Below are 27,546 nucleotides of genomic sequence, written 5' to 3' on the forward strand. Positions count from 1 at the left end.
AACCTATGATAACTGAAGTTTCAGGAAAATTGACAGTTTATGAGACATATGTAAATGACACAGAAAAACAACATGACAAAAACGCATCAACAAGTGTAGGACAATTTACTCAGCGAGTTTGTGCACTTTCATAGCACCAAATTACATGTGACCTGGCATGTGTTTATCAAACCAAAACACACTAAGGAGTGCATTTACCTACAAAAATTTAAATATAAGTGCATAATATACAGTGTAATATGAATACATGGATGGCCAGTTGTAGCTACAACATCTAATGTGCAATAAGGATTCCTTGTCTTAATATAAAGTTAAGAAATGTGAATTTTTCCTTTACCAGACACAATGATAAAACTAAAGAATTGTATTTTGAAATTACCAGAACAATTAGCACTACCTCCTTCATTTTGTTGACAACAGCAAAAATGTCAAACGGTGTATCGACATGGTGATAGACATACATTTTAACACAAGTACATTAAATAAGTACCTTTCTTTTCTCCCAGAGCAAACTCCTGCATGTGTGTTTTAGCACTGGTTTCTCACAAATGTTTCTGAGACTTTTTGCCAATTACCTGAAATGGCACTGAGAAGTTCTTCCGATGACTTCTTCACTTTTTCTTACTTGAAGGCTATTGTCTCAAGAGTTAACAACACAGTGAGGGAAAGTGAGATTATGGAGCAAAAGGACACTTTAACAATCTCAACCATACAATGTACATTTTTATACTAATGCAACTTGGATATCTACAAGTGTGTATAAAACGGTACAAAACTAGAGTCACCGTTTCCTTGTCAAGTTTGGACTCATTTTCAATGCTGAGATTGTAGGCCTGTGGTTTGAGAAGTTTAGACCTGTGCAATTCGAAGATTTTAAAATGGTAAAAAACTATAAACAGCAAGAACTGCTATTCTTTATCAAATCTAGATCTTTTTACAAAGCGGATCAAAAAGCTTTAGCCATGCTGTGTGAAAAGTCGGCATGTGCCATTTAAAAATCTAAAACTTCCACTTTTCTGCAAAAACAGATAATGCACATCAAAAACGTTTCGGTGTTTCAGCTCACTATCTTTTTAACTACCAAGGGGTATGCAGTGCCTAAAATATACAAAATGTACCTCTGCGTGTATTATTGAAGTCACAGAATGAAGTCGTCAAAAATTTGACTAAGTCATATTTCTTTGCTTCAAAAGAGATGCATCAATATTTTAGTTATAAATCCATTCTATAGCCAAACTTATAAACTTCTGTATAAAAATTTGGACATAAACATTTCCTGCTTTCCTCACTAAGCATTCTTTTTATGTTTCATGGTACTTGCCACAAACTGGGAATATTCTTATACTAACACTATAGTAATTGTTGTAATGACACGGTCAAATCCTGTTTTGTGTCATTGATTGTTCTTGCATAATACCAACATAAATTATAATTCAGAAATGTTAGATTTGAAAACAAAAACATCAACAGATAAAATCAAACTAAGACGGCTTTATAGTTAAAACAAAAGCTTTCTACTCAATTAATCCTACAATGAAGACTGCAACACATATTATTCATATTACGATAGTCATAATATTGTACATAATGGCTAAAAACTATGAGTAGCAATTGTCATATTTGGCACTAAGTCAATGAGAACAATGGCTTTCCTATTACGTAAGAAAGATCAAACTTATAAAACATTCAATGACATTTACAAACACAACTATGAGAATATATGAAGAGAAAATGGCTGTGGCAGCTATAAAACTTACTCTACTACATGTAAGTTTTAGATGTTCTAAAACTTTCTAAGAACAAGAAGCCACTAGAACATTCTTTACGCATCACATAATAGATACAGATACGTGTACATGGATACAGTATAAAATTTTGGTACTTAAAGGCTTGGAGCAGTTTAAAAACACCCCAAAATGGGTCAGATGGTTTAAAAGGCACTTCCTGGCCTTTTACATCACTCCTTGGATGTAAAAAAGTCATTGAAGGCTGATATCTAAGGCAGAATCGTAGAAATCCACATAAAGCGTTTAAAATCAAAGTCATTTCAACTTGATGTAAGTAAATGTTGTAAGTAAATAAATGAGAAGCGTCTCGTTTCTTCCACTAGCTGCAGATTCCCGCGTTGACTTCGCATCCGGACGCCGGCACGGCGAGGAAGAGTTTCCCGTCGGGACACGTGCAGAGCTCGAAGACGTTGTCCAGCTGCCGTCCCGATCTGCTGGGCGCGCTCTCAGGGATGTTCTGTAAGTGGATGTTACCAGCATCCAACACAATCTGGGAGGAGGAGGAAAAAGGCAAATTTTATAGCGACCCAGTAGTGTACTATGCACTCAGTGACCGAAATATTTTTTTCAGCCAGGTTGTCCAATTGGCAACCTGAGTCAAAAGCCAGGTTGCACCATCAACATTTCAGGTTGCCCCACTTTCAAGTTGTTACTTTCTTCAAATCTGCTTCTTATCCCTTATCTTTTCTTCCAGTTATATAACACTATGTAATATGTTTTATATAATAAAAAAATGAATACAAAAGCTTATGCACATAGGTGGGGGAAAAGTAGTGTTCCAACAGCAAGATTTCAGGTTGCGCAGAGTGCAACCTGGGTTTAAAATTAAGTTGCGCCAAGCAAAATGTGGTTGCATTTTCAAGTGGGCAAGTGGGTATTTCGAGCCCTGGCACTGTAAATATATGTATGACTAAGTGTGTTTTATCAGAACAGGGCTTAACACCTACACTATCACCTTGTGGCCTCATATTGAGCTTTCAAAGCTTTGTTTTCTCCACAAAAATTTAGATGTTGTTTTGGTGTGTTTGTCAGTCTGTTTCTCTCTCTCTCTGTTTGTTTACATCTGGATATGTGTGGTCAGGATAACCTCTGAAGAACCTCTGGTTGGATTGAGATGATATTTGGTATGTGCGTAGGTCGTGGGATGACAGAAGTCAAGGTCAACTACGGACTACCTGTCAGCTTACCGTCGCGCTGCAAAAGAACTTACAGTTTTTGCATTTTTTTTTACATGCTATATTCTTGTTTATACATACCTTTCCCTGGCTGGACGTGAGTTTGATGTCAGTGCGAGAGGTTGTGGTGAACCCGCCCCCCTCAGCCTCCATGGTTACCCCCTCCGGAGCCTGCACATACAGGGACCTGGTGGTGGACTCCAGCCTGGTAGGGGGTGAACAACAGCAACAAAATTAGACTTTCACAGGAGAAATTTGGTCTCTACAAGACTGACTACACTGGCTGTGATAGGGTGAATTTTTGAGGAGTTTTGCTATGAGAGGAGTTGGCTGGCCATACATCTGATTTCCTTAGCATGGACTGGCCGATTTCCTGATTTCCAAATTCTATCATTCCCATAGGAAGGCCTGATGCATGGAGAACTTGCTAGTGTTTGTGTCATAGCTGAAAACTGGAGCTGCAGTACCTTACTGCATCAGTAGGAGGCATTGTGTGAGAATGCTAGCTATGTCTCTACTAGGGGTGGGTACCGGTACAGAAAATTCAGGTCCAGGTCCGGTTCAGGTCCAAAGGATCAGGTCCAGGTCCGGACCTGAACCTGGACCTGATTCAGTATGACTCATACCAATGGTCCATTTCACTAGAATACAAAGAAATCTGTTTGGTGGAGTATTAGACTTACACTGGCGTTTCAGAATCCTACAACGCTAACTACAACTGTACGATTGACTGTAATCCTTGGTAGATTACTATAAACTCTACACTACTTCACTCTTGTTATTTTCTTCCACCTGCAAGCGCCAAAACGTGTGAATGCCTGATAAAATAATCTGTTAATTTTCTAATCGGTCCAATATCCGGTCCGCCTAATTTTTTCAGGTCCGGTTTTTCTGGACCGGTCCAATAAGAAAAACCGGTTTTGTACCGGTACACTGTACCGATACCCAGCCCTAGTCTCTACAGTATGTATGTGAAATTTACTTACTTGAGGGGTTCAAATGGTTCTGCTCTAACATGTGGGGTCTGCACTGAGCCTGCAAACACTGCTCCTTGCTCTCCTGTAGAAAAACACAACAAGGAAAGTTCTTTTAAACATTGACAAGGAATCTATGTCTGATAACAAGCTGTACATGTAAGTTTCATTCTAGTTTGATATAGGTATAATTTGACATTGAATTTCACGACATATTTGAGTGATTTTAAAATGTTCAGGTCACTTGCTCTTTTCCACGTAAAGATTAGTAAATTATCCTATTTCCAAGTCACCTAAAAATCAGGACTTTAAAAAAATTCAAGTAAAAGATGGGAAATCCCTTCACAGTATCCAATTTTTTGTCTAACAATTTGTCCTACAAATTTTGAAACATTTCTTCTGGGGATTAAATTTTCATGTGCAAGATATTCACGAGCAAATTTTTCATAAACAGAAACCACACATTTCTTGGACAGACGCTAGTGGCGTAACTTTCCCACTCATACACACACATGAATGATGTCCTCATAAGGATAATTAGGGCTTGAAATACCGCCTGCATATGCAGGTTAGTGCAGGTAAAATTGGAACTGTGCAGGTATTTCTGGTGTCTACCTGCACCTAACCTGCACTGGTCCATGTACTGGGTTTTACACATAAATGTCCTATAATGTAGGTGTATGTGGATTGATATTAGCTGCATTGACTGTTACCACCTTTTAAGTATCAAGGAAAAAATAGCAATGGTTCCTAAACAATTCTAGTATGATCCACACTTCCTAAATTCAGAGCGGTGCAGGTAAAATTTGTCTGGTGCATGTAATTTTCAATGTTACCTGCACCAGTGCAGATATGCAGAAAAAGGTACTTCGAGCCCTGATAATGCCTAATTGAAAGAGTGGAAGGTATATGTAAGTATGAAGCAGTCACCTGTAACTCTGAGTCTGTCCGCTCCAACCACCACCTCGTTGGTGTCAGCATAGAACAGCATCTTTCCATCGTTATCATCCACCTCAAACTGGTCATTCATGGCGACCACGTCATTGGCACCTGGGAAATAAAACACATCACCAAATCTGTCAGCTCTTTCAAAGATATCCTGACTAAGATTATGAAATGTACTTTCATTTTTAAAATGCGCATGAATCCAAGAGGATACTTTATCCCTCTTGTATCATATACAGTGTGAAATTTAACATAATTACAGAAATGCGTAAACACGTAACCACAGAGCAATTACCATGGTACAAAATCAATGTCAAACAAATAGGATTTGGGAATAGAGCACAAGCTTGTGTGCATGCACAGTCAGAAACAAAAAACAACACCCAGTTTAAATTCTGAATCTGGACTCAGAAGAAGAGTTAAAGTCATATTTGGTAAATAAAATATGCATGACCATAACATTACAGGATATCTTTCTTACCTACAACCAGTCTTCCAGTGACCTGCCCATCCAGGTTCCTGGCATTCATGGTCACATTTCTGGCAGACTCCAGCACAAGGGGTTGGTCCTGGGGGAGTAAGAAATGGTGGTCAAAATTTTCAAACTGCTACCATATTTCTGACCAAGACAGACACACACAGAGAACACACAGTTATACATTTGCACACACACACACACACACACACACACACACACAGACTGACAGGCAGACACACAGGCAGACAGACACACACACACAATCATACACACACACACACACACACACACACACACACACACACACACATACACACACACACATACACACGCACACACACACACATACAAACACACAAAAGTACTGGTATAACCATCTGCACCCAGTAACTTGTTTGCATATTATACATCTAGGAATAGCCATTCAGAATCCATCTTTCACTTCTGCCTGCGAATGCTTAATCCTCCTTTATCAGAATAAGGCTTACAGTAACGCCTTCTTTCCTGGCAACCTGAGTCCCCTACTGGCGTCATTCTGCCCCTTATCAACTCTGCTTCAAACACACTATGTGGCACGAACGACAGCCAGACATTACAAAATGGCTTCTCTTTCACCCCTTTCTAAATAAATGCTGGTCTTTAGTTGCTTCTGTAAGTTACACAGAACATGTCTTTGACTGATGTCTATTTTCCTGAAACAAATTGACATGCAGTGGTTTGAAGTTCTTGAAGGAAACTTGGCACGTGAATTTGTAAACATGCCACAGTGGCGAATTTGTATTTGAAACCCTTCAGTCTGTCACTGTAGTATGTTTAGATAACCCTAAAACTGGTCAGAATACCCAGTGGTGAATTTGCTACTCTATAGGATGTTTAGATAATGATATAGAATGTTTAGACACTGCTACAAGTCAGAATACCAAAGCTAGCCTTTCCGGGAGTCGAATTTGAACCATGATAGAAATGGTTCCATTTAGAATGTCAAGCTTTTGACCTACATACTTTAGTATGGCACACTTTCCAGAGACCAGAATATCAGGAAATGTTGAAGACTGAACTGCATTCTTAATCCTGAGGCTCAGACACTGGCCTAGCTTCAAAATTCCAGACTCTAGACACAGTTGCAAGACCACAAGATAATCCTACGTGGGTGACTGTGTAATTTGGGCTCTAACAAAAGCCTGCAAACAACAAACCCTTTGAACTGTAGAAATACTTCAAGTAATAAGTTTAGCAGTGCTCGAAGTACTCATTTCAGCCAAGTTGCCTAAGCAGCAACCTGAGCCAGGTTGCGCCACCAACATTTCCGGTTGCCCCACTTTCAAGTTGTCATTTTCCTCAAATCAGCTACTTATCCATATATTTGTTACATGTATCTACTATATAATATGTGTTATCAAGAAATAAATACAAAAGCTCATGCACGGAGGTGAGGGCAAAGCAGTGTTCCAACTGCAAACTTTCAGGTTGCGCACTGTGCTAAGTTGTTCCAAGCAAAATATGGTTACATTTGAAAGTGTGCAAGTGGGTATTTCCAGCACAGGACTTCATGTACATGCCTTGGGAATGGCATAGACATGAACTAAGGTTTCAGACTTTCCCAGACACTCCATCTCTCCACCAGGACCAACCCCTGAACTCCCACTCCTGGCACAACCACACAAGTCTCTCCTATTACTGCCACTCACAACAACATGGGACCCAGCTGTTGGCACTGACATGTACACTCCTGTAGGGACGTGTAACCTTGACTTCCAACAAACAACACTGCTACAGTAATCACAGACGTCAGAACTCAGGGCAAAGCCGCTTTAGTAATTTGCTTCAAGTCTCTAAGTCATTTGTTATTTTCTTGTACAAGCAGTAGACAGATCCTTGGCAAGCGTTTCAGATTTGGAGGAAAATCCATTTCGATCAAGGAATAGAACTTGATCTATAAGTTCTTAGGTCAAAACGCAGCCATGTTGCAAGAAGGACAGAACAAAGATTTCTTCCAGTTGTTGCATTCTAGTACAAGCAGTAGACAAATCCTTGGCAAATGTGCCAGATTTGGAGGAAAATCCATTTTGATCCCTAGGGAATCAAACTTGACCTTCAAGTCCTTGGGTCAAAAGGCATGTTCCAAGAAGGACAGAACAAGTATGACATGTTATGCCATATCTGTGAAAAGATTTCTTCCAGTCGTTCCATTCTAGTACAGTTTGATGATGTCTGTTCACAGTTTGGAGATTCAGGAAAGCCTCCCCTGGCCGGTAGCCAAGCTACTGAAGGTCAGAGTCAACCACCCTGGTGATAAATACACCACCCAAAAGCATTTTGGTATGCTGGACAAACTCCAGGTGTGAACAGGATACTATCATCAAACTATGAAACAAAGATATGTTGCTGTTTAGGGTTGTGGTAACATGTGCGGTGATAGACGAAAATTAAAGTGAAATTGATCTCGAACAAGAGAAGACAGACTTTTCTAAAAATTTGGGTGGACTGACTACTCTCTCTTGGCAGCCAGGGGCTGAATTATGCGGAGCTTACAGTTACAATAGGTGGGGCTAAATCGCAAGGATCTGTAGCCATTCAGGTGACCTCAATAAGACTGTCGCAAGGGTCTGGAGCGAGCTGCCATTCGGGGCCACTCAGGTGACCTCAATACAACTGTGGCAAGGGTCTGGAGCAGCTACCATTTGGTGCTAACTCAGGTGACCTCAATACGTGTGGCCAAAGGACTGCATTTTTTTAACCACTGACACCGAGAAGGATACCTCCTCTTTTGTGGAGTGCGGTAATGTGCTGGAGGTGTGGCTCTCCTAAGACACGCGTCCTATCCGAGGGACGGCCCTAATCGAAGCTAGATACTCATTTTCACCACTCCAGAGTACAAATACTAAAATAGCTAAGGACTGCAATTTGATGTGAATGCTGGGAATGCAACATCAACCTGGATTGAAACTCATAACCGCTGGACTAGAGTACCTAAAAGATGCAAGTTGTCACCTTAAATCACTTCTAACCTCGAGTTTAAATCTGGGGTTTAATTTTGTAGGTAAGACTATCCAACCTTTTACTCAGACATTTCTGTTTGCCATTAAATAAAACCAGTCCCCACTGGGGCAATCACACTGTTTATATACATACATCATCAACTATCAAATAAGATAATTCAGGAGAGTAGATTCAGTGTCTCTCTGAATTCTTGTAGTAACCTATAGGTCAAGTTTACTCAGTTTTATCTGCCCACTTACATCTGTGTTGTATCAAACACATCATGGTAGTCAGAATATATGGGGGCTTCAGGCAATGGACAAGTTGAAGTTACACAGATATCAACGTTAGTAACTCTTCTTGTATTACAGTACACGACTGAGAAAACTAGGCATAGTGTGATGAAATACACTTTTCAGAAGAAAGAAGAGCAAGTGAAGCAAGTACAAGTTGTTTGTGAACCTTCTTTTAAAAAGGTACCCAGGCCTATATGTATGGCCTCCAGTCAATATTGAGCGTGGTAAAATCCTAAAGACCTAATTGATATCAGCCCTACAGTTTCAACTATGACTAAACAGTCCTGAAAATTTCAGTATCTGTCACATAGGGCACGTTTGTAAGCTGACTCATGTCTGTCAAAAACCCAGGCTTATATCATTGTATATGACATTTCCACATGTGCAACACGCAAAGTCGTACGATTACTTGTAAAAGTTTTCCATGACTTACCAATCTAGATCGGACCTCTGCAGCGTACAGCGGTTTGAGGAACTCAGACTCTCCCTCCAGCCTGAGTCCTTTGTCCAGGATGCGGAGTTTTCCCATGCCATCCTACAGTCAACATACATGTACAAATATCAGTTACATTATTCATAATCATAATATGCCTCCTGTACATCTCAAAATAAGAATTTATTTGACATGCTTTAGTGTGAGTGTGAGTGATGCTCTAAAAAGTAGTGTTATCAGAGCTTGGACATCAGCCAGTGAGCTTCAGTCAGTTCTAACTTCTTCCCCAAATCCCATTAATGGACAAATCCTACAAAGAATAATTTTTCCTCCATTATTGTGTCTGAGCTTAAGTCATATTACTCAAATTCGGACATCTTTACCCATTGAGTTTTGTCAGTCAACATTGATGAAGAGGTCTCTCCTTGATATGCAAAATTTTGGCAATTGACGGAAAGACAATTGTTGACTAGAGCACTGTTGAAAACACTCAGGAGTACTATGCCAAATACGTGTACTGAGGTTGAAAACTAAATCAGAGCTTGGAAACACCTATAACAGTTACTCACAACATTGAAGTTGAAAACTTTGATATTATCAAAGCCTGAAAACACTTATAACAGCTACTCACAATGTTGAAGTTGAGCACTTTGAGGATCCATATCGTCAGGGCAAGGTTTATCACGATGAGCACCATGAGAAGCAGGATGAAGAGGTACAGACATCGCTTCCTCCAGCCGTAGATACCGATCCGGTAAGACATCTGCTGCTGCGGTCTGGATGGAGTGCCGTTGACTGCGTAGGAGGCGTTTGCCGCTCCTCCTCTCGCCATGTTTTATTGTGTGATAGCACCTACCTGCACAACAACATGGAAAAAAAGCATTCATCAGCATAAACATGAATACTTTCTGAACTTTAATTTAAAATGCATGAAAATCTCTACTTTATCTATGCAACTTAAAGTTGCTATTATAATGTATTAAAAAAATAAACAACTATAACACAACTTAATGAAATTCACTGGCCATTTCCATTTTTGAAACATATAGCATTTAAAGAGCAATTGCTGTAAATTCTTCAATTTCTATGCAACTTGAACTTGATATCTCATGTGTAAAAAAATACCAATAACACAACTTAATATAAGTTCACTGGGCATTTCCATTCTACCCAATTACATAGTCTCTTGTGACAGACAAAATTTCAAGAGCAAATCTTCCTGTAAATTCACCCCCAAAAGTACACATGCACGCTAATGTGAATGCTAATTTGTGACTATTAAAAACTACATGGTAATTGCTCTGGTCAATACCTGTGCATAATTCCAACACCAATGCTGTAAGTATTACTTACAAGTGCATAAGCTAAAACAGAACCATCTCCCTCTCATTCCACTCTCTTGTTAGCAGACCAAATGTTGACCTTTAACAGTTTATCACCAATTTGTTTACAAGTCCAGTCATTTCTTCTACAGTTACAAGCTCTGTTTACTACTCAAGATACAGTTACACTCCCCAGAGCCATTTTGTCCTGCAATGGACAGCAGTACTCCAAGATATGTCTGACCTAGTTATAAATTATATTCCAAAGATTCTGGCTTTGTATGTTTACAGGACTAATTCCAAAAGCCAATTTGCACGAAAACAATTTCAGAAAGCTCCGTAACTAACCTTGATAACCAAGTTTTGACCGGCCAGGATGTCAAAATACAGTACACAACTTCCTTCTAAAAATCATGCTCTTGCAAGCTAACAGAGGCAAAATAACCGCAAAACTTGCAACTGCCAAACTTAAATACCTCCTACAATGTGTGTTATTATAGCAATTTACACCACAATAGATTCCACAGAAGTTTTTTTTTTTACATTTTCTCAACCTAATAACAGTTCACTGCATTTTCCACATGAACCACAATGCCATATTGTTACATTTTCACACCCCTATTCTTATCAAATTCATTGTAATAGCATGACCCTATAAACTCTCTACACCAAGACCATATTTTCGAGTACCGTAACTCTTTTTATCAGGAGGGATGCCCACAGAATCAGTGCTATGTGTCCAGGGTAACACTGCTCAACTTGAACAGTATGAATAGATCATTCCTCTAACTAGACTCTCCAGCTGTGAGAGTTTGCTTCACTGGAGTCTGATCACAAAGGCATAAAAACTACTGTGAAAATGGCTTTACAAAAGGCTGACAAAAAGGCTTTTCAACTCTTACAATCTGGAGAAGTAAAGGGACCATGTGGTCTTGGCATTATAATCATGAGAGCTCGGATAAAACCCTTTTTGTAACACTAGTTCAAGTTTATCATTTTGGAATATAACGTTACATATCATAGTTACACAACATATCTGACCTGCTAAAACCAGTACAAATTTAGAGATGTCAACTTCAAGTTGGCAATGTATTTAGGCATTACACAGGTTCAAAATATATGGATGTAGCCATATCTTTTTGTAGTTTGAACTAGAATATTTTAACTGTCAAATGTCAACTTCTAGTTCAAGTAATAAAGTATCTACTAGTATACATAGTTTCATAATAAGATCAAGTAGGGATATCATACAGGTAACATTAAAGTAGGTGTCACTATTTGATTGATTGAACTTGAAGTGCCCAATGACAGCTTGGTATCCAAACATATATAGCTATCCAGTCCTTTTGTCCCCTCCCAAATAGAGGACAATAATACATTTGGATAACATATTACCCAATGAAGTAACTAAACAGTCAGTAAAACCACTAAAAGACCAACTGAGTTTGCAGTAGTTTGTTTAAAATTCCTGGCCAAGATCTCCTAGACAGAAAACAGATACTGGGCATGACCTAAATGAACCAGGCATCTTTGAGCCTCCCTCACTTGTCAACAAGACAAATCTTTTCCACATGGCATAGTCATGAACTTGGTACCTATAGGGGACTATGGGTCAAGTTGAATTGGGGTGTGGAACTATTGATGTGCATATGGCAAAATCATTTACAGAAAAGTTTATCAATGTAAAAAATATATCTTTCACAGTTTCACTTTCAGATTACATTTCTATTGACGATTCGCTATTACCATCATAAATAAGGATATCGATGGAATAGATTGCATGTTTTTAGCAATGTGTCGAAAAATACGGCTTATCCTTCTACTAGACAACCAGCAATGTGAGATCATTATGTCACGCCATATGACTGTTGAACTTGACTGCCAAATGTTTCTCCATACTTCCCTGCGTTCTTTTTCCTCATAAAAGTTTTATAGCAAGACCTTAGGGTAGCTCCCATATCACTTCCTCAGGGAAGTCACTGTCTGCATACTAATCTGACACTAGTACTAGTAGTAGGTCTGCTATGTACCATGCTGCCACCTGGTATAAACACTTCAAGGTGTAGATTTTGGGTGGGTGTTGGTTTTCAGGCTACTGGGGAAATCTAGCTGTAGGTTTGAATTAGCTAACCTATCTTTTACCAGGATACTGTCTACTTTTTACTTGACATTTTGCCAGGGCATAAACACAAAGTAGCATTGGTAATCTACAATGTAATGTATATAGTTCTATTACATCACAATTTTCCTAACTTCTTTGTTTTGTACTTTGGGTCAACAACTTGGGAGAAAAGGCACTTTGACTTAGATTACAAAGTAGGTTTAATCTTTGGTCCTTTCTAATATTTTCAAATGTGATGTGAACCTAGATTATTACTCTACCACATCTAGAAACACAGAGAAAAGAACTACAGTTTTGTATTCTAGCAACACCTTTGTAGAAACACGGAGGGACCATGCAGAGGGGAAGAAAATTAAGGGAGAAACCATAAGTGACATGCTTGTAGACATTCCCGCTGAGCACAACCTATTGCCAATAAACATAACTACACCAGAGATGGCTGTGAGAGTCTGGCACATGCAGAGATCAGCTGGAAATGTTAAACTAATCAGGTTTGTGCTGATTGGAGTCAGCTCTTGGGCGCTGTTTGGCAGTTGATGCCTATCTTGAAGGTCAATGTATCCAAAATAAACAATGAAGTTTTGTTTCTACATTCCTTTCTTACTCACTATGTACGCTTCAGACTACAGTTCTGAACAACATACCCTGGATACCAAACCCCAGCCCGATCTCAAAAATATCTATCTGAAAAAATATCTATTGTGTTAAAGACTCAGAAACACACATTATGCACTGTAGTCGGTACTATCATAGGCTACATTATAGACGTCTTTACAAAACAGCCAATACAGACAATCTAGAATTTGATACCTGAAAGCATAAATCTTCCAGGTCACCTGTAGAATTCAAGTACAGTACTGTACAGTACAGTACAGTACAGTATTCATTCAAAGTGAAAGCTTATTGCATAACAATTGCAAGGGGTACAGCTACCAGATCACCAAAGCCTGAGTACAGCCTGACTATCTGTTGGGGAGGGGTCACCATAGGTCAGCTGTGTAAGGACAGTACCAAGACACACACAAGATGTCTGTAGAACTCACTATCCTCCTAAGGCTTCACCGGCCTGGTTACTGGGTCTTCATGATGATGCTGACAACAAACATACTGTCCTACATAAAACACATGTGGCAACTGGCCTGACACATACTAGGGACATGGTTTGAATCTTCAAGTCTAAAAACATCAGACATGACTCATTCATAGCAGCAATAAATTGGCATGGAACTTGGTACAGAAATATTTCGGCCACACCCATTTGTCCCACATCCTTCTTCTAGCTGTCACTAGAGAGATGCTCCAGTATTCACAGTATTCAACTTAGAGACATGCCAATACCTTACAAGTACATTTGGTGCTTGTATGTCTTCTACCAACAAGGTTATAACTTATCAACCTAAACATGTCTCAAGCATGACAGTCGAAGGCCATCTCTTGCCTCGGGAGACTGATTTGGGGGTTGCCAATCAAAACATGTTAGCGAATAGGAAATAGATTCACATATATGAATGTGAGTCACATCATAAACTTACTACAAGCTCTACAAACATACTTTTTCTTTCAGTTTCTTGAAGATTCACTATCTCCCACAGCTATGTAGTGATAGTAATAGACTTCCTGATCTAATTCCAATGATAAAAGGCAAAGAGAAAGTAAACTGTGAAAGTACAAGCTGGAAGTGATAGCGGATACTGTGATAGTGATAAGAAGTTGTCTGTTATCTGTTGTGTCAACCATCAGTCTAGAAAATCTCCAAAGAATCTTTTAAGTTTACCCCCAGTAAGTTAGATGATAAGCAACTATGCAAAAGTATGAACAGTAATTTCATGTAGTCAATTTCATGTACTGCAAACAGTATACTGTAACATAGTATAAACATAACATGATTAATGCTATGACCTAGTTTGAGACAGAATCATCCACACTCAATTACTGATTGCTGACTTGTTGACTACAGATAAACAAGCCTCCAATAAAGAGAAACAGGCTCCTTATCATCTACAGCAGTTTGCTTTGGACATGCACCCCTCCTCTGTATGGAGGATTCACTTGCAGGAATAGAATACTGAAAAGGCAGTGGAAGACAGGACTGTCTCTAGCTTTAATTTTTTTTCATCCCACTCATTGTTTGTGATGTCGTTAATCCTTATGTCATGAAAATCAAATTTCCATCCAGGGATAGAGGGACGGGTCCTGAAGACGCTGGAAGCTAATCTCCAAGCAGATCCTGCGGTAGCATTAAATTAGTATCGAAAGCTGGCAGAGGAGTGTAGCCGGCCCAAGAGTGAGCATTGGCACTCACATCTTTCACACCATCTTTCACACCATACGGTAATGATTTCACACAAGATTCTGTAGGGAAATGATGATGATAATGATGATCAAAACCAGCATACAATGGCAGATATTATCACTACGGTGACAACACTTGAGTTCACAGCTATCCCTGTGAATTGAGTCCCCTGCTGACAAAATTACCTGTGCCAAGGGTACCTGACTGTGATCCAAAGTGGCATGGTATCAGGGCTTAGGAATGTGTATGGTCAATGAAGTGTTAACCTGTGGAACTGGGATGAACTCTGCTAGTAAATTTGAGCCAGCTGCATTTCAAACTTGTAGGGCTTGATGCCAGTTCCAGTTCTTCCAGTGAGTCACTGCTAGAAAGTCAATGCAGTACATTACAGAGTCCTCCCCAAAGGATGGAATAACAGAGACCCTCCACTATACTCCTAGCCCAGCTCCACTATACTACTTTTGAAATTTAGTGTGTTTCTTCCCTATTTTCTTGGTTAGTTTTGCTAAAATCAATGAAAATTCACAGATTTTTGTGCCAAGTGGCATCACTTTTCCAGTGGGCATTGTCACAATGTCTGCAAAAACTTGTGAATGGGCTATAAAGATCAAAACAATAGCTGTTTTGCCACCTCACAACAAAGGAATCACAATGATATATTATACTTGTAGTATTTGACACCCTCATTGTCATTGCAAAATGAACCACCATTTTCATGAAAGAGCAGCGCATTGGTTCGGGTTTCTTTTGCCAGCCCCTCCACTATACTAAAAAATTCTGGGGTGAATCCTGACATTGTACCAAACATACAAGCTCTTTGGATTACTAAAATGCAAAGGTACTTTGTGTCATGGTAGAAGGGATATTGACTACAGGCTCAACATGTGGTCTTTTGAAAAGTCACAGTAGTGTGAAAGGTTACCACCCCTTTCTATGGAACCAATGCTAGAGTTTCATGCCAATCTCTACTAGGGTGTGGCTAATCAATTAGCTAGACTGAACAAATAAACAAACAGCTCAGGCATTGATAAGAACAACAAAAGTAACTCCTAAAGACCCTACATTGCCTATCAATTGTTCCAATCAATAGCATGATCTATGTATCATTGTATGTATTTCATGGGTATGAATTTCTAAACAATGAAAATCATTACACACATATTTACATTACAAATTACAATGTCCTGGATTCTTGGTTTTAATAACAAAAGTTTGTTGAAAAAACATGGGCATATTTGTATCACATATTTTTCACTCCTGGAATAACAAAGATGCAAAACTGAACCCACTAGGGAAAAAACACTTACCAACATTTCTTATAATGTTAGAAATGATGGTATTCAACAAAAATTTCTGGCTATGTGGCCTTCAAGTGGGTCCTGAAAAGTAGGGTTCAGAGAAATGTTTGTAACAGACTTCTTCTAGATTTACACAACAGGACTACTGTTTCTTCGCTTTTCTGCATCATCTTGTAGTGGACCAACAGAATGGGACAAAGTGGAGGTAATGTGACTAGGTCAGAGTGTAAGTGACCCATGTCAAACTCTGTTGGACTCTCTCCCAATAGTCATGACCCTGATCTTTTGGACAGTAGTTGTGCCCAGACTAGGGTTGGGTACCAGTACAGAAAATTCAGGTTCAGGTCCAGAGCATCAAGTTCCGGTCAGGACCAGAACCTGGACATGATTGTCTGTGGTCCATTTTGCCACAAATCAGTTTGGTAGAGTATCAGACTTCCACTGGCGTTCTCAAATCCTATTTTTCATGTAAACAAAGCTAACTACCTCTGTTAACTAGACCACATTTGACTGTAGAAACTTGATAAATATGACTTCAATTCTTCTCTACTTTACTCCTTATCTTCTTGGAACGTAAGCCCTAAAACGCATGAACACTTGCCGATATCCTATTATGTAATTGGTACAAAATCCAGCCTACTAGTACTGATTTTTTCCAGGTCCGTTTTTTCTGGACCAGCCCAATAAGAAAAAAAAAACAACTTTTGTACCATGCCCATGGCCTAACCCAGACACCGACAGAAATTACTATCACAATCTACAACAACATCTTTTTGTAGTATAATATCTCCAGATGTCTGGTTCTTACCAGTTGGAAATGGAAGATTGATGTGGCATCTGTAGGGAATGTGGAGGAGGGGCACTAACCCAGATATCATTTCAATACATCTAGAGTTGTTTGAAAAGGTGAGAGGACAGTGTTTATCATTCCTCCCACAAGGAATATGAGTACAGAAAGGTAAAAGTCTTCTCTAAGTTTATGTGGGAGTATCCCAAGAGAGGTACAACTTACAACAAGCGTCACTAGTGCTACACTTTGCAATGGCCTAAAGTACACAAGTATGGACTCCCTGTTGCTTTGGTTATTGACATAATCAAACTGGGTCTGCCTGTCTGTATAAAAACCAGACACTCTGCTGAGGTGACTGGAACATTCCCATGACTTTCTAGCATTCTTCCTGGAAGCTGATTACTTGTAGTTGTACTTGAAGAGGCATCTTGAAAATTTCTCGTCCGTATGAAAAGTTTTCTGACAGTCAAACCTTTTGGTTTTGTGGATCTAAAACAATGTTACGTCTGTCTGGCTATTTTGGACTTGCTTAAGTTGCTAACAACTCAATAGGTGACTTTGTGACAAGTATTCAAAATTTCTAGAGAGCAGATACACTGTATATTTTAGTATTCTTACTGAAATACTTTCTTAGGAATATGATAGATATACATGTGGTTGAACTTAAAAGATCTACAAATACAATGCACTGTATATGGCTTTACTTTACCTTAAAACCATATTTGTGTGCAAATGAATTCAGATTTAGATGTTTTTACTAACGTTTATAGTGAAGTTTCTTGTACTGCCATGAGGCAGGCAATTCAAGTGAACTGAACGTTGACTCAGAAATACAATCCAAAATGCCCTGACCTAAAATCAGCATGTAGTCAAGGATATGTTTATTTCTGAGTGCTGTGGACTTCCACCATGTCACCATGAAGTCTGGTATCCTTTACATATATGAAAGTGAAATGAGTTGTTGATAAAGATCAAATTCTGAGTGACTGTCCCAATATTCGGGACGTTTGATCAAGATTAGGGACCCCAAAATAATTTAACAGACGATAGGAAAGGAATGCGGTGTGATCTTGAACCACGTCCAAGAGTTCGACTTTCTCATATATTCACTAGTCAAAATATTGAAATCAAAACTAAACAGCATATGGTAACTCAGGAAATAGGGGAAGGCTTGCTTCAAAGATTCCTTCCTCAACCTATACTTTTGATCTTGAGCCAAGAAAGTGGCCAAACGTCTTAAAAAACCGAAGACATGTTTGAACAGATTTTGTTGTGATGTCAAACAACTGTGTCGCGTGTCCCCTACACAAGGATTTTTTTCATGGGTTAGATCAGAGAATAGTTCGGGTTAGACAAGCTAGAAAAGGCCGTTTGCTCGGGTAAAAGCTAAAGCACACACCCGTATACAACTTATTCAGGAAAAGATAACGGAACACTACAGCGGTAAACAGTGCCCTCACATACCGAGAATTCCCCCCACATGGAAGTCATTTTGGGACGCCGGCTTCCAAACTCACATCATTAAAAACACGACCGTATAAAATCTGGTGCAAGAATCTTACCTGGCTTGTTGTGCAGAGTCCGTTGGTTACGGTCCTTCCAGGTGGAGTAAAAAATTGAGGTAAAAATGGGGGAAAAATCGCCCGAAAAACAAAAGGCACTGAACCGCTTGACGTTTGTGATTTACATCCCAAGTGATCCTAATCGTGGCAATGTAATGTCGTCTGTCATTGGCTTAGAAATCACAATTTCCTTCAACCATTGGCTCTTATATTTTCCGTCGGTCTATGTTTATACCAATCCAAATGTAGGATGCCTGACTTAAACCAATCAAAGGTAGCCACGGAAATCAGGTGACCAATCAGCATTGAGTTAAAAAGGTATACGGGGTAGGTACCGGCGATTGGACCAAGATGGCCGACTGCAGGAAGATATTTTCCACATTTGTGTGTCTTTCGGTGGTTTTCTTCCTCCTCGTCGTCGATTCTCCTGCTCTCGGGGTGAAGAAGAAAGAGGTACGTGTAGTAGAGTTGTCTAAAGTCTTGTTTGGAAATAAATATGGCTGGTTTGCTGTTGATTTTGCGTGTTTTGGTAGGGGGCGGGCCGAAGTGGTCTTGGAGAAAGGGTTTTCCATACTGGCAAATCATCATCTTTGAAATTCATTATGATATAGTAGAGTGTATGCGTATTTTACGAACTCAAGGATAGCCGCCGGGATTCTTTTGAATGTAATACAGTTCCATGATAATGATTTGATAGGATGACTTGACTTTATAAAGATCCACAAATTATTAGCTATACAAGTTAAGTACAACAGAAACAGTTATGAGGTCATACTTTACGCTGGGTATGTTGTGGTACTGCACCTTGACGCTGTCTTCCTTGATGTTATATAATGGGGGTACCTCTTGTAAACCTCTGTAACCTTTGTAAAATCATGTTCAACTTCATGCGCACGCACACACACAGACACACACACACACACACCAGGGCTTTAGCCAGCTCGAATTTTTTTTCTGTCAGCCAATTCCAATCGTCGTGAAAACCGTGAAAATTAATTTTCCCTATGACACTACAAAGTAGTAAATGTTGCCATTGAGACCTTGAAAAACCGGTTTTAATGAGATTATCGTATTCAAAAGAGCGCCGACACACATTGGCAACAATCATAGTAATAGCAAAGCAAACAGTGTGTGGCTTTCACCGCCGTGGACGGCGTCCCCAAGCCGCCCGTGGCTTCCACCAAGGATTTTTGTCCTTCAAGGTTGACGGATTGGTTTTAAAATTTTTCCGTCAATTGACGGAAAAACGGACGCTGGCTAGAGCCCTGACGCACACATACACACACACACACACACACACACATACACACACACACACACATGTACTATAAGTTTCTATTTTTCTCACACTTATAGATTTTAAAACCAAGAATACTTTTTTTTAACTTTAACTTTTCTTTAAAAAGGATAAATAAAAGCACAACTCTAATGTCTGATACAATGATTTGTTTATTGAATGATTCGTACTGACATTATTAATAATAATAATCTTTATTGCAAATTCATGCCCGAGGGCTAATTGCATACAGGGTAAGGTAGTAGTGGTATACATAAACATACTTAACAAAGAAGGGAATTAGGGAAATGATAATCATAGATAAATAAAAAGGGAATAACTTCAATGCATAACTTCTTTTTGTTTTTATGGCTAGATCTATACCTATATCTATAGATCTATAACAAACCTCCCACTGAGTCCCAGTAAACAATGTTAGACACTTGTTACTTTGTATCCTTGCAATTGCAAATGAATCAATCAATTATAATTGTGGACATGTCATAATGATCACAGTACATTATTGAACTGTAATCCACATGTATACTAGCATAAATTGCAACTTGAACTTTCAATTTTTATACTAGCTATTATTGATAATTTTAGAGAAAATTTATTTAGATGTTATTAGTGAAATCTTTTTTTAAGAAACTTGAATAGTTACTATTGATAGTACAGAAAAGGACGTCAATTATATATAATATCCTACAGTGAGGTGCTGAATGAATGTACACTGTAACATAACTCGAACAGTGTCAGCTTTTTTATTCAAAGTCAAATATGACGCCAGTCCCACTAAACTTCTCCTCATACCAGTCATCAAAGGCTTTACTCTGCTCTGGTGTAAACATGTTCTTCCAGTCTCCTATGATACCTGTGAGGGAGACAAAATTATGCAAAGTCATTATCATTATCAATGACTTCTACAGATCCTTAGCTGTTAGTTAATTGACATGTTCCATTACTGTAGTTTTCCTAGTTATCCGCACTTGTATTGAATTGCTCTGCCAGTTCATTCTGGTGACGCTGAAAAAGAGTGTTGGAAGTCACTTGAAATGTCCGGAAGTAAATCTCTGTTTTTTTATCCAAAGACTAGAGACTAGGGCTGGGTACCGGTACAGAAAATTCAGGTCCAGGTCCGGTTCAGGTCCAAAGGATCAGGTTCAGGTCTGGACCTGAACTTGGACCTGATGCAGTTTGACTCATACCAATGGTCCATTTCACTACAAAGAAATCTGTTTGGTGGAGTATTAGACTTACACTGCAAGCGGCAAAACTTGTGAATGCCTGATAAAATATTCTGTTAATTTTCTAATCGGTCCAACATCCGGTCCATCTAATATTTTCAGGTCCGGTTTTTCTGGACCGGTCCAATAAGAAAAAACGGTTTTGTACCGGTACGCTATACCGATACCCAGCCGTACTAGAGACTATAGATGCAGAACCCAGTGACTGATGATTGATGAGTATATAAGAGATCTATGGAATGGTACAAATGTATTTGAAGATTTTTACAGATATTAAATGAACAGTTACTAGTACTGAATTTTAAGATTCTTTTGAATTTCAAATTTTGCACAGGTACAGTGATATACATACTCATCCTTATGACTTCAGAAATTGTTCTTAAGAAAAGTAACACACCTTTCCTGGCTATCGCCTGTCTCTCAGCCATCTTGGAGTTATCCATGTCTGCCTTCATGTTGTTGAAAGTACTGGCCTCTGCGATGCCTTTTATGGTCGATTCATCCAGATCAACCTCCAGAAATGCCACTATGGTCTTCACTGCACTCAGCAGATCCTACATAATAATTCACAGGAAATAAAATCATTCATACTACATAAAGATAAATGCAACATAACCTTCAAGATTTTTAGGGAGAGTCTGTCGCTACAAGTTGATAGTGATAGCGATATGATCTTACTAGATATAAATTCCACAAGTCTTTGTCTTTTTCAATATTCCGTTTTATTGGTTACTTATGTACAGTCTTTTTTCAACACAGATTGGTGCAGAACTAGATAGTGATGAAAAAGTGTAACCTAATATAGACATTACTAGATAGCCGGTTGGTTGTCTGAATGTCCACATTTGCCAGTGGCTTTAGAATGCATTTTTATGGGGTTAGTGAAGTGATGGTTTGTGTGCACTGTACAAGACTGTACCTTCTTCATGTCCTCATATTTGAGGAAGAGGAAGTGGGGGTCATCTCGCATCTTCCACCAGCCCAAGACATGGTCTTCAAATGGTCCATATGCCACTGTATGTCAACATGTATGTACAATGTACTTTTAAGGCATACACAGAAACACTCACAGAGTGTACTGAACTGAAGGTTTCAGTAAAGTAAGGAGAAATCATTTCATAATGCTTCAGGCCTCGAAATACTTTCTTTAGCCAGGTTGCGCAGGCGGCAACCTGAATCAAAAACCAACTTGCGCCATCAGCATTTCAGGTTGCGCCACTTTCAAGTTGTTACTTTCTCCAAATTAGCTACTTATCAAGTATCTGTAATAACAGTTCATTTCAGTTGAAGAAATATAGCAAAAAAAAAAAGATGCAGGGCAAATTAGCGCACTTTTCACAATAAACAACATCCATTTATCGATCTTTTGAAAATAAAGACTGCAACAAACGTAATATCTCAAAGAACTGTGAAAAAATCGCGACCTCCGTTGAACAGTGCCGACCGTGCACCCCTCCCCAGTATAGTCATTGTCACACTAGCTGTTTTTCCCGCATTCCATCGACAGTATTGTCCCAAACAAGCAAAAAAAACCCTTCAAAATAAGCCTATACATGTACTTATCAGCAAGGACATTAGGCAGTTGATGAGTTTTCGTATTTATATTGTCAAAGTTTGATGCCTTGCTGCATGATTTTTGCCGCGAACACAGCGTTGGGTCATCAGATATTCCACGTCACGGCCAATGGGGTATGACTCTCGCGATTCGCCAGATGTGAGTTAGTGATAGATTTTGCGCGAGACTTGAAGGTAGATTTAAAATGGCGGCTCTATAGCGGCCAAAATCCGCAAATTTTGAACTTCGAGCGAAGTTTCCGGCGGAAAATTAGGGCTTACCAAAGGCGTTCATCCCCAAAACAGGGTGTACATTTTCTGATATCTTGTTAGTAAAGGGCCTGTATCTTAAGAATCGTTTTGTTTACCCAAAAAATCAAGTTGCGCAGTGTGCAACCTGATTTTCTGAACAACTTGCGCACGGAGAAAACTACTTGCGCGGCAGGGGTGCGCAAGTGGTTAATTCGAGCCCTGTGCTTGAACATCTAAATGTTAATTTCTAAAGTAGTCAATGCAACAATTTCTCTAGGAAAGAAAGGATATAATTATGGTATTAGTAAAAAATCAATGCAACAATTTCTCTAGGAAAGAAAGGATATAATTATGGTATTAGTAAAAAATCAATGCAACAATTTCTCTAGGAAAGAAAGGATATAATTATGGTATTAGTAAAAAATCTTTCCGTACAACTTTATTACCTTTTCCATTGGTGAACTTCTGAGCAAACCCTTCCCATGGAATGTCGTGTGTTATACCCATCAACTTGAAAATCTTGTTGCCAAAGTGGTAGAGTGACACAGCCGTGTCCTTTGGGTTCCTCATTGGCACCAGGATTTTCACCTAAGTGGAGATAAGATATATTTCAATATCATTTGCAGTGGTATAATATTTATGATACCTGATGTTTTGGTAAGAGTGGTTGTCACCTACCGCTATACGTTATAAAGTATCTTACAATTGCAATATTTGTTTTCATAATTCATTTCACATTTTTTTTAGCTGTAGGAATAATTCAAATAGCAGTCAAGATGTAAACAAAATTATTTCAGGAAAACTTGGATCTGGCTATATGTGAACATGTAGGTACCTGATGCTGTATATGCCAATAAGTAACAGACTTTCCCCATATATCTAGTCTATTTCAAATTGATTTTGCAGAAAAGTACAATGAAATTTTGAAAATCAGAGATCCAATGTATTGAATTGGTATGGCCCAATGTTAGGTATGTTAGGTACATGTAACTGTTTTTCTGGTGATGCACTTGTACCTTATTTTGTGGCTTGGATATCCCTTCTGGTGCCAACTCAAAAGGCAGGTGTGTAGCCACAATGCGAGGAGAGGGCATGTCTGCGAGCATGACGTAGCATGGTTGTGTAGCTGTCGGTGTCTTCATCTCCAAAGGCCCTGGTGCAATCAGACTGTCTGTACTGCTTTCTGTTTTTCCTGCAGCACGCAGGATCTTACCTACAATCTCCAACAGCCAGTTTGTCCCTTGGAAAAAGAAATAAAAACGGAAAATTGAATTGGCGTAAAACAGACATTTCTCATTTATCAAAATTCAAAATCCAATCGAAAATGATAATGTCCACAGGTACCTGTCTTTGGAAAACTTGCCACAACAATGTCGTCGTCTCGAATCTGGAAGGTAGACAGATCGTCCAGGGTTTCCTCGGTAATGTCACGAGGGAGAGTAAACCCCTTGTACTCCCAGCTTATCTTCTCAAAACTCATTGTGCTCTGTGAGTGTAAAGCCAACAAACATGTTTCAGTCAATAAATTTGGAACAAGTTCTAAATAAGGCTAGCCCCTGTGGCGTCGCCAAAAATTCACAGAAGAGCAATCACCCGATAATTCACCTTTGTTTTGGTGTATTATTGTAGCCAGTAGGGGTTGATGTCACATTCTGAGTAAGGTTTACATCACATTTCCAAACTGGGGACCGGCCAGGCAGCTTTCAGGAATGAAAAGTATCATATAAAAGACACAAACTACTCAAAACGTTAAGAGAATACTTGTGGGCATTATTTATGCATGTTCTTACATACAGGTGTACATTTGTATTTCTCAAATTTTCCACAAGCAGCCCGGCCTGGCCTGGCCCTGTTCTGGTTCGGAAGTATGATGTTAGTCTAAGTAATAATGAGGCTGTTGACGTGCTCAAGGAAAGTCCTTGAACACAGATTTCCCATTTCAAGTCCCTTCCTAAAGTCAAAATGACATGACAAAATGACATGGAACAATACTCGTATCTACAGCATATGTTACATGTATAAGGATTGTGTTAACCTGTTGTTTGTGGATACTGCGCTTGTGGTAGCTGCCAGCTGGTATCATGCAGTTCTTCAATTTGTGTCTCCAATTCTGTCGACTCACTGAGCTCCTACTTGCAAGGTCTATGTAGAGTGTTGCTGAATCACTGCTGTCTTCCCCCTATTTATCTGTACTGGATGACCGTACGGTCAATTTGTTCAGTCCATTCCCTCCAAGCAATGAATGTACACGTCAGGTGTTGACTGTACGGTCAGTAACCTTTCTTTCAACGGGGTCAAAAGGTAAAGGTAAACCAAGGACGTTGACCTCATTGGGTAAACAAAGTGCTATTTTTTTTAGGATAGGGAAGCTTGAAGTGTTTTAAAAGATGGGAGGCAAAAATGGACTGTCATGCACCAGCCAGTCCTTTTGAAACCAGTAATATCCTTCTGATAAATGAAAGCAGAAATCTAATACTGATTTTTCAAAACTTGTTTATTCTAAAAATCTTTCTTAACTTATGCTACATTGATAAATGCAATTTTATGATATTGTGTATGGGCAACATACAATTCATTTTGATTTTGATCTAGTAATTTTCTGCCTTTCCTACAACTTCTAGATCTTTAAATCAAGAATACTTTTAACTTAAAAGCATGAATGAAAAGCATAACTCTGATGCAGTAAAAATATATTAGTTACATTTGTATTTGTAAAATATTTCAATAGCTTTATTTTGTTGATATCAAACAGTACAATGTATGTTGAATCAGTATTACAGAAACCAACTATAGTGGGCTGCTTTTCAATTTTGAATACACTTCTTTTGTTACTACTATTTTAACTATTGTTATAGTTGCATTATATAAAGCAAACAATGTAATGTCAGCTAAACTTGAAAGTTCAACTGTGTTAACTTTGCAGAAGTCATTCTGGATAATGTAAAAATGTCTGCAAGTTTATTCAAAGTCAAATGTGATACCAGTCCCACTAAACTTCTCCTTATACCAGTCATCAAAGGCTTTACTCTGCTCAGGTGTAAACATGTTCTTCCAGTCTCCTATGATACCTGTAAGGGGAGCAAAAGATATCCAAAATGAAGCAATGATCTCTACATATATTCTAGTATTAATTGACTGTTTTGCATTTCAAATTTTGCAACTGCAAATAATTGGTTTATGTATTTTTTTTTATTGATCATGTTAGATAAACAATATTTTTGGTCAGATTAGAATGTACGTAGATACAGTGTATAATATCTCATTCTATACTTGATAGCTTGCTAATTGAGAAAGTACAATTACTGTAAACACCAATTAAGACACACCTTTCCGGGCTATTGCCTGTCTCTCAGGGATCTTGGAATTGTCCATGTCTGCCTTCATGTTGTTGAAAGTACTGGCCTCTGCGATGCCTTTTATGATCGATTCATCCAGATCAACCTCCAGAAATGCCACAATGGCCTTCACAGCAGTAAGCAGATCCTACATAAAGATGCTCATGAATAGTTGATAGAGATATGATCAGATATAAATTCTGCAAGTCCATAGTCTCTTTCAATATTCTGTTTAATTGGTTTATTATGTACAGTCTTTTTTTAACGTTTGGTGCAGTAACTAAGTTGTGAAAAAAGTGTTAATAGTAATAGTAATAGACATTTGTAGATAGCCGGTTGATTGTTTGCGTGCCCACATTTTTATGGGGTAATTAGTGATGTTTTGTGTACTCTACCTTCTTCATGTCCTCATACTTGAGGAAGAGGAAGTGGGGGTCGTCTTGCATCTTCCACCAGCCCAAGACGTGGTCTTCAAATGGTCCATATGCCACTGTATCAGTGTATGTCAACATGTATACAAATCATTATGTACTTGTAAGGCATGCACAGAAACACACACAAAGTATGTGTACTACTCAACTGATTCAGAAGGGTTCGGTAAAGTAAGGAGAAATCATTTCATAATGCTTGCACAACTAAATGTTAATTCCTAAATGCAACAATTTCTCAAAAGATACAATTATGGCATTATATATTATAATTAGTAAAGAAATCTTTTCTGTACAACTTTATTACCTTTTCCGTTGGTAAACTGATGAGCAAACACTTCCCATGGCACTTCGTCTGTTACACCCCTCAACCTTAGAATTTTCTTGCCAAAATGGAAGTGTGACACAGCTGTGTCCTTTGGGTTCCTCATTGGCACCAGGATTTTTACCTGTTTGAGTTAAAAATATTCATACAAAGATATTATTTGCAGTCGTGATCTGCCAGAAGTCTAGATCTGTTATTGAGTCGAACTACAGTACGCGTGGTATATGTTATGTGACAGTTTGGTAAAAGGAGTTGTCACCTACTGTTACCAGGGCTCGAAATACTAGGTGCATGTGCACCCAGGTGCACCCAAAATTGTAGCTGTGCACCCATTTATTTTCTGTGGGTGCAGATATTAAAGATATCAAAGAATACTACTATATATCATATTCTTGACATCAAAGTGTTAGAAAGATTATAGAAATGTCTGTCATCGTGAAATATCTGTGGTAGCTTGTAACTATATTTTATTACTAGGTTATTACTTAAATTTAAGTGCTGCACCCAAAAATTTTTTGGTGCACCCAATTTTTTAAGCTGGGTGCACCAGTGCACCTAATCCAGTTTCCAGTTACGACCGCCTGAGGGGGTGGAGGAAATCAAGCAGCAAATTCTTTGTCTCAATTCTAAAATACGTATTGCCGGGAAACCCTTTTTCTCTTCATCTTTTGACAC

General features: G+C 38.8%; 3 protein-coding genes across 6 annotated transcripts in view; 1 reads left to right on the forward strand and 2 right to left on the reverse strand.

The window, feature by feature from the left end:
* Positions 1-1,053: 1,053 nt before the first annotated feature.
* Positions 1,054-18,631, reverse strand: LOC118419985 (zeta-sarcoglycan-like). Its single transcript, XM_035826691.1, has 8 exons — positions 18,455-18,631; positions 9,699-9,923; positions 9,068-9,169; positions 5,363-5,450; positions 4,867-4,986; positions 3,949-4,021; positions 3,044-3,167; positions 1,054-2,277 (listed from the first exon to the last, which is right to left on the reverse strand). Exons 2-8 carry the CDS (start codon positions 9,897-9,899, stop codon positions 2,107-2,109), a joined length of 879 nt encoding a protein of 292 aa, XP_035682584.1. The 5' UTR covers positions 9,900-9,923; positions 18,455-18,631; the 3' UTR covers positions 1,054-2,106.
* Positions 18,632-18,767: 136 nt separating this feature from the next.
* LOC118419964 (tumor suppressor candidate 3-like) overlaps positions 18,768-27,546 on the forward strand; it is a 46,426-nt gene continuing 37,647 nt past the window's right edge. Inside the window, exon 1 of one of the 2 annotated variants that reach the window (XM_035826665.1) lies at positions 18,768-18,907. In XM_035826665.1, the coding sequence (XP_035682558.1) occupies positions 18,806-18,907 (102 nt within the window). In that variant the 5' untranslated portion in view covers positions 18,768-18,805. The remainder of the gene's footprint in view (positions 18,908-27,546) is intronic. The other variant, XM_035826664.1, reaches the window with a different exon arrangement.
* LOC118419972 (sulfotransferase family cytosolic 1B member 1-like) overlaps positions 20,157-27,546 on the reverse strand; it is a 21,520-nt gene continuing 14,130 nt past the window's right edge. The window contains exons 1-7 of one of the 3 annotated variants that reach the window (XM_035826674.1): positions 24,819-25,201; positions 24,128-24,269; positions 23,800-24,023; positions 23,230-23,371; positions 21,897-21,991; positions 21,375-21,531; positions 20,157-20,604 (exon numbers count right to left, since the gene is read on the reverse strand). In XM_035826674.1, coding sequence (XP_035682567.1) covers positions 20,495-20,604; positions 21,375-21,531; positions 21,897-21,991; positions 23,230-23,371; positions 23,800-24,023; positions 24,128-24,269; positions 24,819-24,866 — 918 coding nt within the window. In that variant the 5' untranslated portion in view covers positions 24,867-25,201 and the 3' untranslated portion in view covers positions 20,157-20,494. Of the gene's footprint in view, positions 20,605-21,374; positions 21,532-21,896; positions 21,992-23,229; positions 23,372-23,799; positions 24,024-24,127; positions 24,270-24,818; positions 25,202-25,289; positions 25,852-26,109; positions 26,267-26,513; positions 26,609-26,853; positions 26,996-27,546 lie in introns of those variants that run through there. The other 2 variants (XM_035826676.1, XM_035826675.1) reach the window with 2 other exon arrangements.

The sequence above is a fragment of the Branchiostoma floridae genome, chromosome 7, assembly GCF_000003815.2.
Source record: "Branchiostoma floridae strain S238N-H82 chromosome 7, Bfl_VNyyK, whole genome shotgun sequence".
Taxonomy (NCBI): Eukaryota; Metazoa; Chordata; class Leptocardii; order Amphioxiformes; family Branchiostomatidae; genus Branchiostoma; species Branchiostoma floridae.

What these genes read in the sequence shown, in the direction of transcription:
- LOC118419985 (XM_035826691.1), bottom strand. Translation starts at nt 9,899, where the DNA reads ATGGCGAGAGGAGGAGCGGCAAACGCCTCCTACGCAGTCAACGGCACT. An exon ending in AAGTGCTCAACTTCAACATT is followed by an intron (nt 9,170 to 9,698) that starts GTGAGTAGCTGT and finishes TGTTGACTGTAG; the next exon opens with GATGGCATGGGAAAACTCCG. An exon ending in CAGAGGTCCGATCTAGATTG is followed by an intron (nt 5,451 to 9,067) that starts GTAAGTCATGGA and finishes TTACTCCCCCAG; the next exon opens with GACCAACCCCTTGTGCTGGA.